Genomic DNA, 13,473 nt, shown 5'->3' on the forward strand with positions numbered 1-13,473 from the left:
AATATGGCGCTGCAATGGGGTCGGTGACGTATACTTGCCTGTATTGTAGAAAACGAGGTTAACAAGCAAGTGACGTCATCGTAAGCCCGACTAATCACGAGCGTTTTGTGTCACGTGACAGACGTTTAAAAAAATGCATTTTTATTTATGGATTTTAGAATAAATTAATTATTATTTTCAACATTCGTTACTAAATAACAACTTTTAAACTCATAGTATATACGGATTACAGTAATTAACACTTTATTTTTCGCATTGTCAAATAGCCTAATGTTTGTGTTTGAGCAAACCGTTATGTTCTCAAACGCTTAACCGCGCAAAAGCGCTTAGTTAGCATATACTATAAGTTTTTTTTTGTTTGTTACAACGACATTGAGTTGTCTTTTTTTATTTTAAATAATTTTAGTTTAATAAATGGTGTCTCGATTACATTGTTGAATAGTATATAAGTGAAAAATAAATGATTTTATTTGAATTTGTTTTATTTTTAATGATTATATCCCCCCATTTAGTAATTAATATGGTAATAGATTATATCGGCCACTTTGTTCTTCAAAATTGGTAATTACATACAAATAATTTATTGATAAATAAATATGAAACGGCTAAATTCGTAAAACCGATCACATCCGAATTAAATACGAATTAAAAATATATTTTTTTTATTTCTTATGCGAAAATCATCTTTACGCAAACGTAATAATTTGTAATGTCAAGTGACCAAGTACATTCGTCGACTTGACGTTCGATTGTTTTTTTTTTTTCAATTTCTCGATGCTACGTTTGTATTAATTCAGTCGTACGTACATAAAACATTTTAGAAAATTAAAGTGCGGTTAATACCATCTGTGACAATGTAAGTAACAATAAAGTTTTTACTCGTTACGTCGACATCAAGCAAATATTACAACTGTCCATCAGCGGCCTGTGTATCGTAGAAATATATGTGTTAACCGTAAGTCATACGGGTCATTATAGCATATATGGTTTATTTATGATAGACTTGTAACTTTTTAAAAATAATAACACTACCGGACTAATAGAAGTCAAAGATTTCGCTAAATCCTTCCTAATTGTCTACTTGGCTGTAGATCCGTTGGTTACTAGAGGAGTACAATCCGTCAAGAGTAGAAAAAGCTCAAGCGCAGGACCAACCGCTTTACGTGCGTTACGAGGCACTGTTAGGAATATAAGAAGTACTAAAATTATCTTTGCTTAAACTTTTTGCCTTCTATAATATTTGACAGTACGCCAGAACGCTATGTCAGAGTATGATCTTTGCCGGGCCTCACGTGTACAGTTTCAGATTTCCCTGAAGAGTCCGTGAGTGGGAACTTACCTTTGCCCCCGGAGGCGAGCGGAACTAAACAAGCGAAGGGCCGTGGACGCATTATAGCGATTCGTGCCGGAAATGGCCATTCAGTGGTTAAGAATTCCACAAAACCAGGCCCAACTAGGTAACTAGGAAATAATTCAGGCAACGAATTTACGGTTTTTCCCGAAACACGGGAGTGTACACTATATTAATTATCCTTAATTGTATTTAATGATTTTCTAATGATATATCAATAAGCAAAACTGATCGAACTTCTTAGATAAATTCGCTATTAGCAAATTAGTGTTTCGGTAACAAATACCGATTTTATCAGCGATTAATTAAGCTAATTGTTGAATTGTTTTCAAAGGCCGTCCATAATTTTTTCGCGTATCACTAAGTATTACAAAACAAAGTCTCCCCGTCACGTATGTCTAACTGTCTGAACGCGATGAATTCAAGAACTGCAGACCGGATATTCCGAACTCTAGATCAAATAAAGCGCCCTTTTCAACTTACTGTTACAAACATCCGTCCCTTTTCATGAAATTACTACCAGATCCAGGTCCCGTTACCTGATAATCTTGGAAGGCATAGGTAATGGACATTTTCATCAAGTACATATGACATATCAAGTTTTCATAGATGGCGGTGAGATGGCGGCGAACAACATACAGCCTATAAATTTCCCACTGCTGAGCTAAGGCCTCCTCTCCTTTTGAGGAGAAGGTTTGGAGCATATTTCACGACGCTGCTCCAATACGAGTTGATGAATACATATGTGGCAGAAATTCGTTGATTGGACACATATATTTACGATGTTCTCCTCCACCGCCGTTCACGAGATGAATTATAAACTCAAATTAAGCACATGAAAATTGTTGGCACACAGTGGTTTGGCATCGGTTAACATGCAGGCATTCTAACCACTGGGCCGTGCTGACGAACGTACATAGGAAATCGAGGTCGACAATTTCAAGTTAAGTTTTTCTATGCCCTGCCTGCAGCGTATCCAAAGATCAGCCTTCTCGGTTCGTTTGCATTTTCAAATGTATATGATTGAACTATAAACTCAAAACCCAAACTCAAATTCCTTTATTCAACGTAGAAGCATTACACTTACTTATTGATGGTCAAATTTAGTTTTTTCTTTTTTTTGTCTTTTTCGTAAATTCAAACCAAAATTGTTTATTATACCATTTATTTATTTTCTTCTTGTAAATTTAATTCGTGTAACTTCATTGAATATCAATTTTAATATTTTATTTTTGTCTTTTTTTGTTTAGTCCATGTAATTTAATTATATTATGTTCTTGATATACCTACTGTTGTTATTGTTTAGTACTAATACATAGTTATCCCCTGTATTGGAATTTGTTAACTGTAATAATTGGCAATCCCGTCATGTTGTGCATGCACCCTTAGGGTTATAATCTGTTCGATACTATTAATGTTTAAGAAATATTCTCTATGTGATTGTAACCTGTTGTGTTTGCCTTAATAAATAAATTAATTAATTAATTAATTAAACACTACCACCGGTTTGGAAAAAGGAACACCCTGACCTGAGAAGAACCTATACGTAAAATATTATATATATATATATATATATATATATATATATATAAATTATACTTTAGGCTTCTACAAGCATTTTTGAATGGTCATTTAACAAACTATACAAAGTGAAGCTACCACCGGTTCGGGCAGATTCTATCGAGAAGAACCGACAAGAAACAGAAGCAACTACAGTAGTTAGCTCTTTTTCTACATTTAAAATACAAAGTAATGTTACTAACAGTATGTAAAACGGGATATTTACCATGTTTTTTATTTTTATTTGTTGGAGCTTATGATGCCGTAAGATATGGACACTTCTAATGCCGTCAACATCTACCCGCAAACGTCAGTCTCGTGAACAAGACTATCGTAGATAATGTCGAAATATCGAGCTAAAAATAAAAATAAAAAACATGGTAAATATCCCGTTTTAAATACTGTTAGTAATAAAAATAACCATGTTAATTTAAAATCTTATATAAAAATGGTGGTCTTTAGTTTCAATCAAGCTGAAGTTATTTTTATGAGAATTAGTCGATGTTAGATCGAAATAGAATCGGAAAAGTATTATTACAGTTATAAGTTACATTTCTCCCTCTGTATTTATCGGTAACGCAAAATCGTGCAAGGTCAACGACGTATATCCCTTAAGAGATTAACAAGATACTGATGATATAAATGCACTTGATAGAACAATCTATAAAATAGCGTTTTCGGTAATATCCGAATGTTTGTTTGAAAATAAAAAATATACATTTGTAATCGTAATAATTATCAATATTATCTTCGATAACGCTATCACAGATAAATAATATCTTGCCGCCATTAAATTATAACTGAGATTTGATTGTGTGGTAACATTTTGGCGACTGCATACAAGGTAAAAATAATAATTTGTTTTTTATTTCTATTACAAGTGTACCAAAAACAATCGTGTCTAAACTGTGAGTGAAAAATCATAGAAACGATTGTTTTTTTTTATTCAATGTACAGTTGTTGTTTATTTCGAATTACGATACAAAATACAGCAAATATAAGTAAAATATACGAACGAAGATGCCTAGGATCATTGACTATACTAAATAATGAATAAAGAAAAAAAAATCTATAGATAATAAATGAACCAAATTCGCAATTACAATTTCATTCAGTATATTGTGTCTATGACAGTATTTTTTTTTAAATATAGAGTACAGGGCATATATGTACGAGCGGTTCATAATTAAAAAAAAAAAAAAAACAAAAGAACAAGGATACCAATAAATAACTTTCATAGTAAAATAAATTAGTGAATAAATAATATTTCATTTATAATTTTATTTAAATCTCACTCTCACCAACAATGTTACAGTTCATTAAAAAATAAGTCATGTGACTATTAATAAATTGTTTTCAATGTGTGCAGTACAATTTCAATCGGTTTATTACATTCGTAAATGCTTGTCAATGTAATATTACATGTTATTACATGTGTAATTACATATAAATTTACATCAATTATTTGATTGTTATAATACATAGATATTACACAATATTTTTTTTCACGCTATCCTCTTCCTATTGGTTAAAACTGATTTAAAACTTATTCAGTTAAAAGTTAGCTTTGGAATCAAGTAATTAAAAAATATATATTCTTGTTGTGACAGTTAAGATCGTATTCGTTCTATTGACAAATCGAAATTATTAAATAATCACATGTTGCCAGAATTGTTTATTTAATTCGTTCCTTGTTTATTTTCGGAGATAACATCTAGATATTATCTGTGCTTATAGCTTTATATTTTGTGATTAAAGTAAAATGAGTACTTTTTTTTACATTAAAACGAGGTATATTTAATTAATATATTTGACGAGTCCATTTTTACTCTTTGCTTTCCAGTAAGTTTTTTTTTGTTTTTTTTTTTTATGATGTAGGTAGAAAAGCTATCAGCCATTTGATTATAAAAATTCACCACCCATAGACAATGACGCTGTAAGAAATATTAACCATTAATTACATCGCCAATGCGCCACCAACCTTGGAAACTAAGATGTTATGTCCCTTGCGCCTGTGATTACACTGGCTCACAAAATACTAAGTATTGCTGATTGGTGGTTGAATATCTGATGAGTGGATGGTACCTACTCAGACGGGCTTACACAAAGCCCTACCACGTAATATTTTCATTATTTTATATTACGTGTTAATAGTTGTGTATAAATGTTTTTTATTTATTACTGTAGTTGTCACGTGTGATTTTTTATTGTTTTATCAAATAATAGTTTCTTGAATAAAAGTTAATCAGAGGAAGTAGGTTTATCACCGATTCTAAAGATAAAAGATATAATAAATTTGATGATGATGATATAAGTGCCGCTTATATTATAAATTACTAGAAATAGATAAATGCATTTTTGACACATTAATCATAATGACCATGTTCTGAGGACGGTCTTGACCATGGACGTGGGTGGATATAGAGGTAGGGGACGACCAAAGAAACGATGGATGAATTCAGTGAAAGACTATTTGACTTGAAAGAATGTTACTTGTGAGATGACGTCTGTGACTGACTTGTGAAATTGGAATAAGGACAGGGGGATGAGGATGATGAATCATAATGACCACTATTTAATATCACCCTACTTTACATACATACATATATTGAGGTTATATTTGTAGTAGTAAATACAATAGTATCTTGGATAATAATTTGGGTGGCTGAGGAAAACTACCAGCCACTGGCTGTTTGACAAATGACATGCAGAGTATTTCAGAAAAAGAGAGATAGTATTAGTGGAAAAGATGTCACAGACATGCCATTCCATTATTCTTTGATTTTTTTCATTTATTTAAATGGTAGTCTGACGAGCGACTGTGCCACCTCATGTTAACTGGTCACCACGTTGGACATTGGCGATGTACGAATTATTAATCATTCCTTACATTATCAATGCGCCAAATTTGGGAACTAGGATATCATGTCCCTTGCACATGTAGTTATACTGGCTCACTCACCCGAAACACATTGATACAAAGTATTGCTGTTTGGCGGTAAAATATATGATGAGTGGGTGTTTCCTACCCAGATGGGCTTGCGCTAAGCCCTAATGGGATTGGATAAGGGGAAGAAAATCATGATGGATGATAGTTATAATTTAATTTAACATATGTAATAACTGTCGTTTGGATTTTCTTATGTTGAATCTACTGTTTGTTTCAGGAACAATGAAGATACTACCTTGTGTGAAGTCGTACAATGAAGACGAATATAACTCCAAACAGATAGACAGGGAGATAAAGCATTGGATCAAAACGTATAATGAAGTAAGTTAGACGAATTAAATTGTTGCAACGTCTCAGCATCTGCAAAGAAAGCGAATCACTATTTACGGAAAAAAAGACGGTAGAAAAAGCAGGAGAACCGCATTGTTCTAGCAAAATACCTGTAGGTTTCCATTAAAAAATGTTTTTCCTTAGCATCGACAATGAAATGATTTATAAATATACCCTGTCTTGATATAAAAAGCATCTGATCTCAAGTTGCCCAGAGAATTTAGAAAAGCAGCAGGAGGATGAGGTGCTTAATTGCTCTTTATAAGTCATCTCTTGCTCGGCGGCTTTTCAAAACATCGTGAGAATGTCATGACATTTTAGTGGAACAATGTGCTGCTTTAAATTCCACTACTTTTTTTTTTTGTACCAATCCACGCTGGAGCTTATTTGTGGAGTAAGCTAGGCAATAAGGAAGGCATTTTTCACAGGAGTTAGACATTTACGGGCAATTTAGTTTTTTTATTTCATTTTTTTTTTTTTATTCATCAAACTATCGTAGATATTTATATTTTTTTCAGGCCATCAAATTGTTACTGTTGGGAACAGGCGAGAGTGGCAAAACGACAATAATAAAACAAATGAAAATTCTTCACGTACAGGGTTTTTCTGCCAGGTATATAAATATTGTTAAAAATTTAAGATTTTTTGATGTCATGAAACATCAATACTACACCATGAACTTGCTTGCTTAATCGACAATGAATTGTCTAATGGCTTGAAATAAACAAAATATCTTATGATAATAAGCTTATGAGTGTTTCTGTAGTTGCGAAAAAAGAAAAAATTACTAACTTACTTATAATTAGTTTGATCATCATTTAAATGAATTATTTGCATGCAATTGAAAACTTTTTTAATCACACCAAAGAATTAGAACATCTTACGCGTATAAATGAGAACAAAATGGTAAATAACTTCACTCCGCAATAATTTCAATTCTGCTATATTTACTCAGATGCCCGAGCATTCGTGTTGAGAAATATTCGTTCACAATACATTTGAAAACATAATTATTTATAGAGCTTAAAGTCTATACTTAAAGTTGTTACGGATATTTTATTCCTTTTCAGTGAAAGAGCAGAAAAAATTAAATACATAAGGCACAATACACACGAGTCGATATACGACATTGTACACAACATGCCGACATTAAGCATCGCGTTGCAGAACAACAAGAACGTCCGTTCTCAACAGTATATACTGAAGATCGGTCCCGACGGGCCCCCTGAGTATACGGAGGTAGTTTTTTCAATATTTATTCAGAGAACGGAGACGAGCACATGGGTAAACTGTTAACATTCATAATGGTTACCTTCGCTCATATAGACTCTGCAAGGGATATAAACAGTGACGGATTCAGAATAAAATATGCCACGCCATTTTCGAAATTTTACCTAAAACGGATAAGGTTTTGATATACAATTAATAAATAAATAAAATAATACATTCTTGGAATATAAGATATGCGTTTGCGAAAACGAGATGATATTTTTTCACTCTCTAAATTTGACCGCCGCTGAAAATTTGGGCCCCCGAGTGTAAATCCGTCGCTGGATATAAACCATACCTTACACCGTTAATATACCGACGGCATTAGATCCAAGGTGTTATGTCTTTTGTATTCCTTGTAATTATACTGATTTACTTTTACGACGGGCCGTGGTAATGAGAGATACATTCCTATGTCATGTCTGCCCACCTGTTACGCTTCCAAAACTCAACTACTACATCGCTTTTGATAAAATTTAGTATGACGAAAGCTGACGCAAGCTCGTACGATAATACGAGATTGATGTTGAGATTATTAGCATCGCTAATATTGTTGGTGATAATCAATTTACTTTTTTTATAGGACTATTTTGATCACGTAAGGGCGTTGTGGAAAGACGCTGGTGTTAGGGAATGTTTCAAAAGATCCAATGAATATCAACTACTCGACAGCGCAGAATAGTAAGTTTAACTACAACAATTTTGGGATTTATTCTTATAATTGTTGATATTGATAAAAAAACACAGCTTAATAAAAGTTAAATAATAATAAACGAATCCAGAAATTATTCAAAAATACTAACTGTAAAAATTGACTGCAACTTGTAAACTAGCACCATCTATTGTCTAACGGCCATTACTAATTTAAAGCTTAATAGCGCGCTGTGATAATAGATGGCGCTTTTAATATTATAATTTTTTTTCAGCTTTTTGAATCGAATAGATCTCATAGCGAAGACCGATTACTTGCCATCCGACTCGGACATACTACGCTGTCGTCAGAAAACTACTGGAATACAGAAGATTGAGTTCAAAGTGAAGGTAATAAGGATCGATGATGATAATTATTTAATAACCGCCGGTGACGCTCTAGAGGCCATTCTGGGCACTCTGTCCGTTCAAAAAACAAAAAGGATTTATTTTGATTCCGTATTAAATATTTAAAAATAAGTTCATTTTTTAAAAAAAGTTATTATTTTTATTTAAAATGCTTATACTGACTGGTAAATGGACAACATCGCCATAGATATGACCAATGCAACAAATATTATCAATTCCTTGCATCGCCAGTGCGCCAGTAATCTTTGGGACCATCAGGTAGCCCATTTACCCGCCTGCCTACTAATGCCATAAAAAACAGTCTAAATTATTTAATCAATTTCTGTCAGTTATTTTAACATGAGTTGAGAAAAATATAGGTTTAGTTCTGGAATAGTTACGAGGCCGCAGACTTTAAGTTCCTCAGTTCATACCCCAAGTCTGGAAATAAAACAGTTATTGGAATTTTTTAACAAGGAATTCTCAGCTCTATCTGGAATTTGAAAGTGTAAGCATTCGTGGCTGGAAATGTATCGCCACGTATCGCCTTTTGGCCTGAACTATTGTCGGTCCCGGAATTATGCCATTATAAATATGCTACAATCTCTGGCGCAGGGAGACCAGCGGCCCTTGAATACGGTCGCCGTGGCCCAAACCGATCAAGAGGACATCATCATCTATTCAGAATTTTATTAAATTGTTATTTTAACTTTAAGGTACCAAAGTCAATGCACGGCGGTGTTCAGGACTTCTGGATGTTCGACGTCGGGGGCCAGAGGGGAGAGAGAAAGAAATGGATACAAGTAAGTACCTTTCTGATATTTTAATACAAGATCATCACTTAGACATACATTGAAGCGTCAAAAACGTAAAGTTTTATGGCCTAGCGATGTAAAAAGTTCAATCCTGACCTTTGGGCTATTGTCGACCCCATTTTTAGCACAAGTGTTATCTAATTGGATTGCTTAAATAATACGTTTAACTGGAGGTGTAAATAGGTATATTAGTAATTCCTTAAAATGGGTTATTGCTAATATAATAAAAAATATTTTTTATATAAATTACCGAAGTCGTTTCTAGAGACGACCAAAGTTTAGAGAAGAAAGACGATGGAAATAACTCCGACTCGAATCCAAAGCCACACCAGTGGCGGACTAAGCCCGTCAGAGACCCGGAGCGTCAAAGCTGAATGAGACCCCCTTTAAGCCTAGGAGTTTTAAAAAATATTTAATTTTACAAATTTTGGCTTTGTGCAAGCCCGTCTGGATAGGTTTACCACCCTAGATATTCTACCGCTAAATAACAGTACTCTGTATTGTTGTGTTCCGGTTAGAAGGGTGAGTGAGCCAGTGTAATCACAGGTACAAGGGACATAACATCTTAGTTCCCAAGGTTTGTGGCGCATAGGTCATGTAAGGAATGGTTAATATTTCTTACTGCGCCTTTGTCTATGGGCGGTAGTGACCACTTACTATGAGGTGGCGCATATGCTCGTCCGCCAACCAATGCCATAAAAAAAAGTTTACATTTGTGTGTATATACATATAACATACATAAGTGTTTGTTTTATACATATTTATTTATTATATATACATATATATTTATATTTATGTGTAAAAAGTCTAGATGTCTGTAGAATGTAGTGTTTTGCATGATGCATTTGGGGATCCCCAAGACTAGAGGCCCGGTGCAAGCCGTCTCTTCCGCCCCCTGTTAGTCCGCCACTGTAGCCCACTAATGGATTTACTTGATACTATAAATTATTATCTAAAATGTACATAGTAAATCTGTGAGGATTTTAGTTAAATTAGTGAGTAAAGAACAACATTGTGAAATAAGCTGCAAAATTTCTCCTTAAAGACGAGAGACCTTGTTGTTTACTGTACGATCACGCGAGTTAATACGAGTTCTAGTTGTATTCTTCCAGGTGTTCGAAGGTATCCACGCGATCTGGTTCGTGGTGGCCTGCAGCGATTTCGACCAAAAGTTACGCGAAGACAACGCCCAGAACAGGCTGCAAGAATCACTGGTTCTATTTGAAGATGTCTGGCAAAGCAGGTGATGCAGATCTTTATTATTTGGAGACTAAAATGTAGATTAAATTATTGAATTATGGAAAAAAATTATGCAACATTAAAAAATGCATTTTAAGATATGACATTAGCATACATGTGGGACAATTAGAGTTACGTACATTAATAAATTCGGACAATATCTAGTAGATCTCCTAAATCATTTAAGCTTTGAAGTAATTAGTGTTGGGCTTTGTTCAAGTACACCTGGTTGAGTACCACCCACACATCATATTTTTTACCGATAAACAGCAATACTTAGGATTGTTGTGTTTCGGTTTTAAGGGTGAGTCTGTGACTCCAGGCAAAAGAGACATAACGTCTTATCTCACAAGCTTTGGTGACCACTTACCATCAGGCGGCCCATTTGCACCTCTGCTGACCTATAACCATAAAATAGTAACGATTTTTTTTAGTTTATTCATACAATATTTCAAACTCAAACTCAAATTCCTTTATTCAATATTGAAGCATTACACTTACTTATTGATGGTCAAATTAAACACTACCACCGGTTCGGAAAAAGGAACACCCTGACCTGAGAAGAACCGGCGAAAGAAGCTCAGCGGGTCTTTTTTTTGTCAAATTAATTACATACATGATTGTATATGAGTAGAAACAGCCAGGAGGCGATCGTTTCATTCCTAAGGTGTGCTATCAAACATAAACTCACTAATTGTATAGTAACATTTCGCACACAAGCGTTCCTTAACAATTTTTTTATATTTGGCAACAGAAGCATTTTGAGCGCTTTCTGGGATCCTGTTGTAGAAGTGTATACATTGCCCCACAAGTAACTGACGCTATGCAGTCGAGTAACAGGAGTAACAAGATTGCGTTTGTTCCTTGTACCAATGTTATGAGAATCACATTTTCTCATAAAAATATTAATATTTTTCCGTACATACATTTGATTACAGATTCCTAATAGAAGCCGGTTTAATTGTTTTTCTGAATAAGCAAGATCTACTGCAAAATAAGATATCCCAAGGTCGCAGCATCGCACCGTACTTCCCACAGTACACAAATTTCGATTGCCACGGCGACGAGTACATTCGGACGAAACAGTTCATACGGAGCATGTTTGTTGTAAGTATATCGTTATTAGAAGTTCCCTGTTTAGGGAATGGTGGGTTAATTCGATGCATAGACGTCCTAAGGAGGTTCTAAGCGTGATTTTATTACATCAGCGAACGCTAACTCGTCAGGCATGTTATACCCTCTTTCATTACCTGAGAAGGTTAGGAGCATATTCCACCACGCTGCTCCAATGCGGGTTGGTGGAATACACATGTAGCAGAATTTCGTTGAAATTAGACACTTGCAGGTTTCCTCACGATGTTTTCCTTCAGCGCCGAGCACGAGATGAATTATATAACACTAATTAAGCACATGAAAATTCAGTGGTGCCTGCCTGGGTTTGAACCCGAAATCATCGGTTAAGATGCACGCGTTCTAACCACTGTTATTTTCCTAATTACTTATTGTAACAATTTAAATGACAGTTAATTTTATTTTTATCAGAATCAGTTGAGTATTTCTTTTAAATAAATAATCGTCTACATCAAAATATCCAAGGAGCTGACGACGAAGAAGCGAGAACGGCGCAACTTTACGTCGTCAGCGGAGCGCTTCGTGATCCTCGAAGCGAGCCGGCCGCGCGAGTGCTACTTCCACTTTACGACCGCCACCGACACCGACAACGTACGGACCGTGTTCCGAGACGTGCACCAGATGATTCTGACACACATACTCAATAACATTGGAATATATTAAAACATTTATGTTGATATGTGTTTTATTTAATAGACTAATATTATTTTAAATGAACGACTCGGTGTGGTGTGGAGTCGGCTATGATCCAGCAGATATCGAGGCACGGAGCTCGAATATCAATATTGGGTTTTTCTGGCAAAAAAAAAATATATCTTTAAAAAAAGCCCGAGATAATTTAGCGAGTTAACCCGACTTTGATTGGATTAGCAAATGTGCCATCTGTAGTAAAACTTGTTAATACGTTGCGTTGCATCGTTCTAACGGATTAACACACTGTATGCCAAGCCTGCGTTGCAATGACGCACATCGCACACGGCACAACGCAATATGTCAACGCAAGCCATCGCACCGTCGTAGGAGTAGGCGGAAGTTATAACACTAGATCCACGAGGCTTTCGAACGACAATCTATTAATATATGACACGTTTTATATAGGAAAATCAGTTACAATTTGTTATATGTATATTGTTAACAAGCAGCATATAGGCGCCCAGCTTTTGTGACGTATAATAATAACTGCTCCAAATGATATTTATCTTGGTGATTTATTTACCTATACGTTATTATGTCTATAATATATTTTTAATTACACTGTAAAGAATAATTTAACTTTACTAGTTCGTAAACTGACTTCCGATTATTTTTTTTATGGAGTGGGTGGCAAAACGTTAGATGTCCGAATATTATAAGCTGAGTGTTAATTATTGGACTTTTTTATTTCATAAAACTCTCAAGTTTTAACACTTAATGAAAAGTTTAAACAAAGAGGGTAGTTCCATATAAATTATAAGACAAAGATTCGTCTAATTATAAGTCTATTAGCTAGGGCACCCGCTACTTGAAGCGTTTCATCTCAGTAGCTCCCATAGACAGCACTAGCAAAAAAAAATAGTGTAAAAACTAAACAAATTTACGAATAAAGGTTAAAAAAACTTATTAGGAAATTACGTATCTATACATCTTGTATACCTACACCTATTGTGAACGTTTTTTAGTATTTAAAGTCTTTCAGGCTAAGCAAATTTAAACCCATTTCAAAAACAACACAATAGATGATTTGAGTTTTCGGTAAAGTTATAATATACAGTGTAATCCGCTTATAATGACATCGAAGGGAATTGACAAAC

The 13,473-nt window shown here is 34.4% G+C and overlaps 1 protein-coding gene across 1 annotated transcript; it reads left to right on the plus strand.

Moving 5' to 3' along the window:
• The first annotated feature begins 6,083 nt into the window (after positions 1-6,083).
• LOC125074123 (guanine nucleotide-binding protein G(f) subunit alpha) lies at positions 6,084-12,346 on the plus strand. The gene is made up of 9 exons (XM_047685350.1): positions 6,084-6,182; positions 6,710-6,804; positions 7,262-7,430; positions 8,044-8,141; positions 8,387-8,501; positions 9,215-9,301; positions 10,426-10,556; positions 11,491-11,659; positions 12,149-12,346. The coding sequence occupies exons 1-9, from the start codon at positions 6,084-6,086 to the stop codon at positions 12,344-12,346; spliced, it is 1,161 nt and encodes a 386-aa protein (XP_047541306.1).
• Positions 12,347-13,473: the final 1,127 nt, after the last annotated feature.

This window comes from Vanessa atalanta, chromosome 27 (assembly GCF_905147765.1).
Source record: "Vanessa atalanta chromosome 27, ilVanAtal1.2, whole genome shotgun sequence".
Taxonomy (NCBI): Eukaryota; Metazoa; Arthropoda; class Insecta; order Lepidoptera; family Nymphalidae; genus Vanessa; species Vanessa atalanta.

Coding starts and splice junctions, on each gene's coding strand:
- LOC125074123 (XM_047685350.1), top strand. CDS start 6,084: ATGAAGATACTACCTTGTGTGAAGTCGTACAATGAAGACGAATATAAC. Junction 6,183..6,709: donor GGATCAAAACGTATAATGAA/GTAAGTTAGACG, acceptor TATTTTTTTCAG/GCCATCAAATTGTTACTGTT. Junction 7,431..8,043: donor GGCCCCCTGAGTATACGGAG/GTAGTTTTTTCA, acceptor CTTTTTTTATAG/GACTATTTTGATCACGTAAG.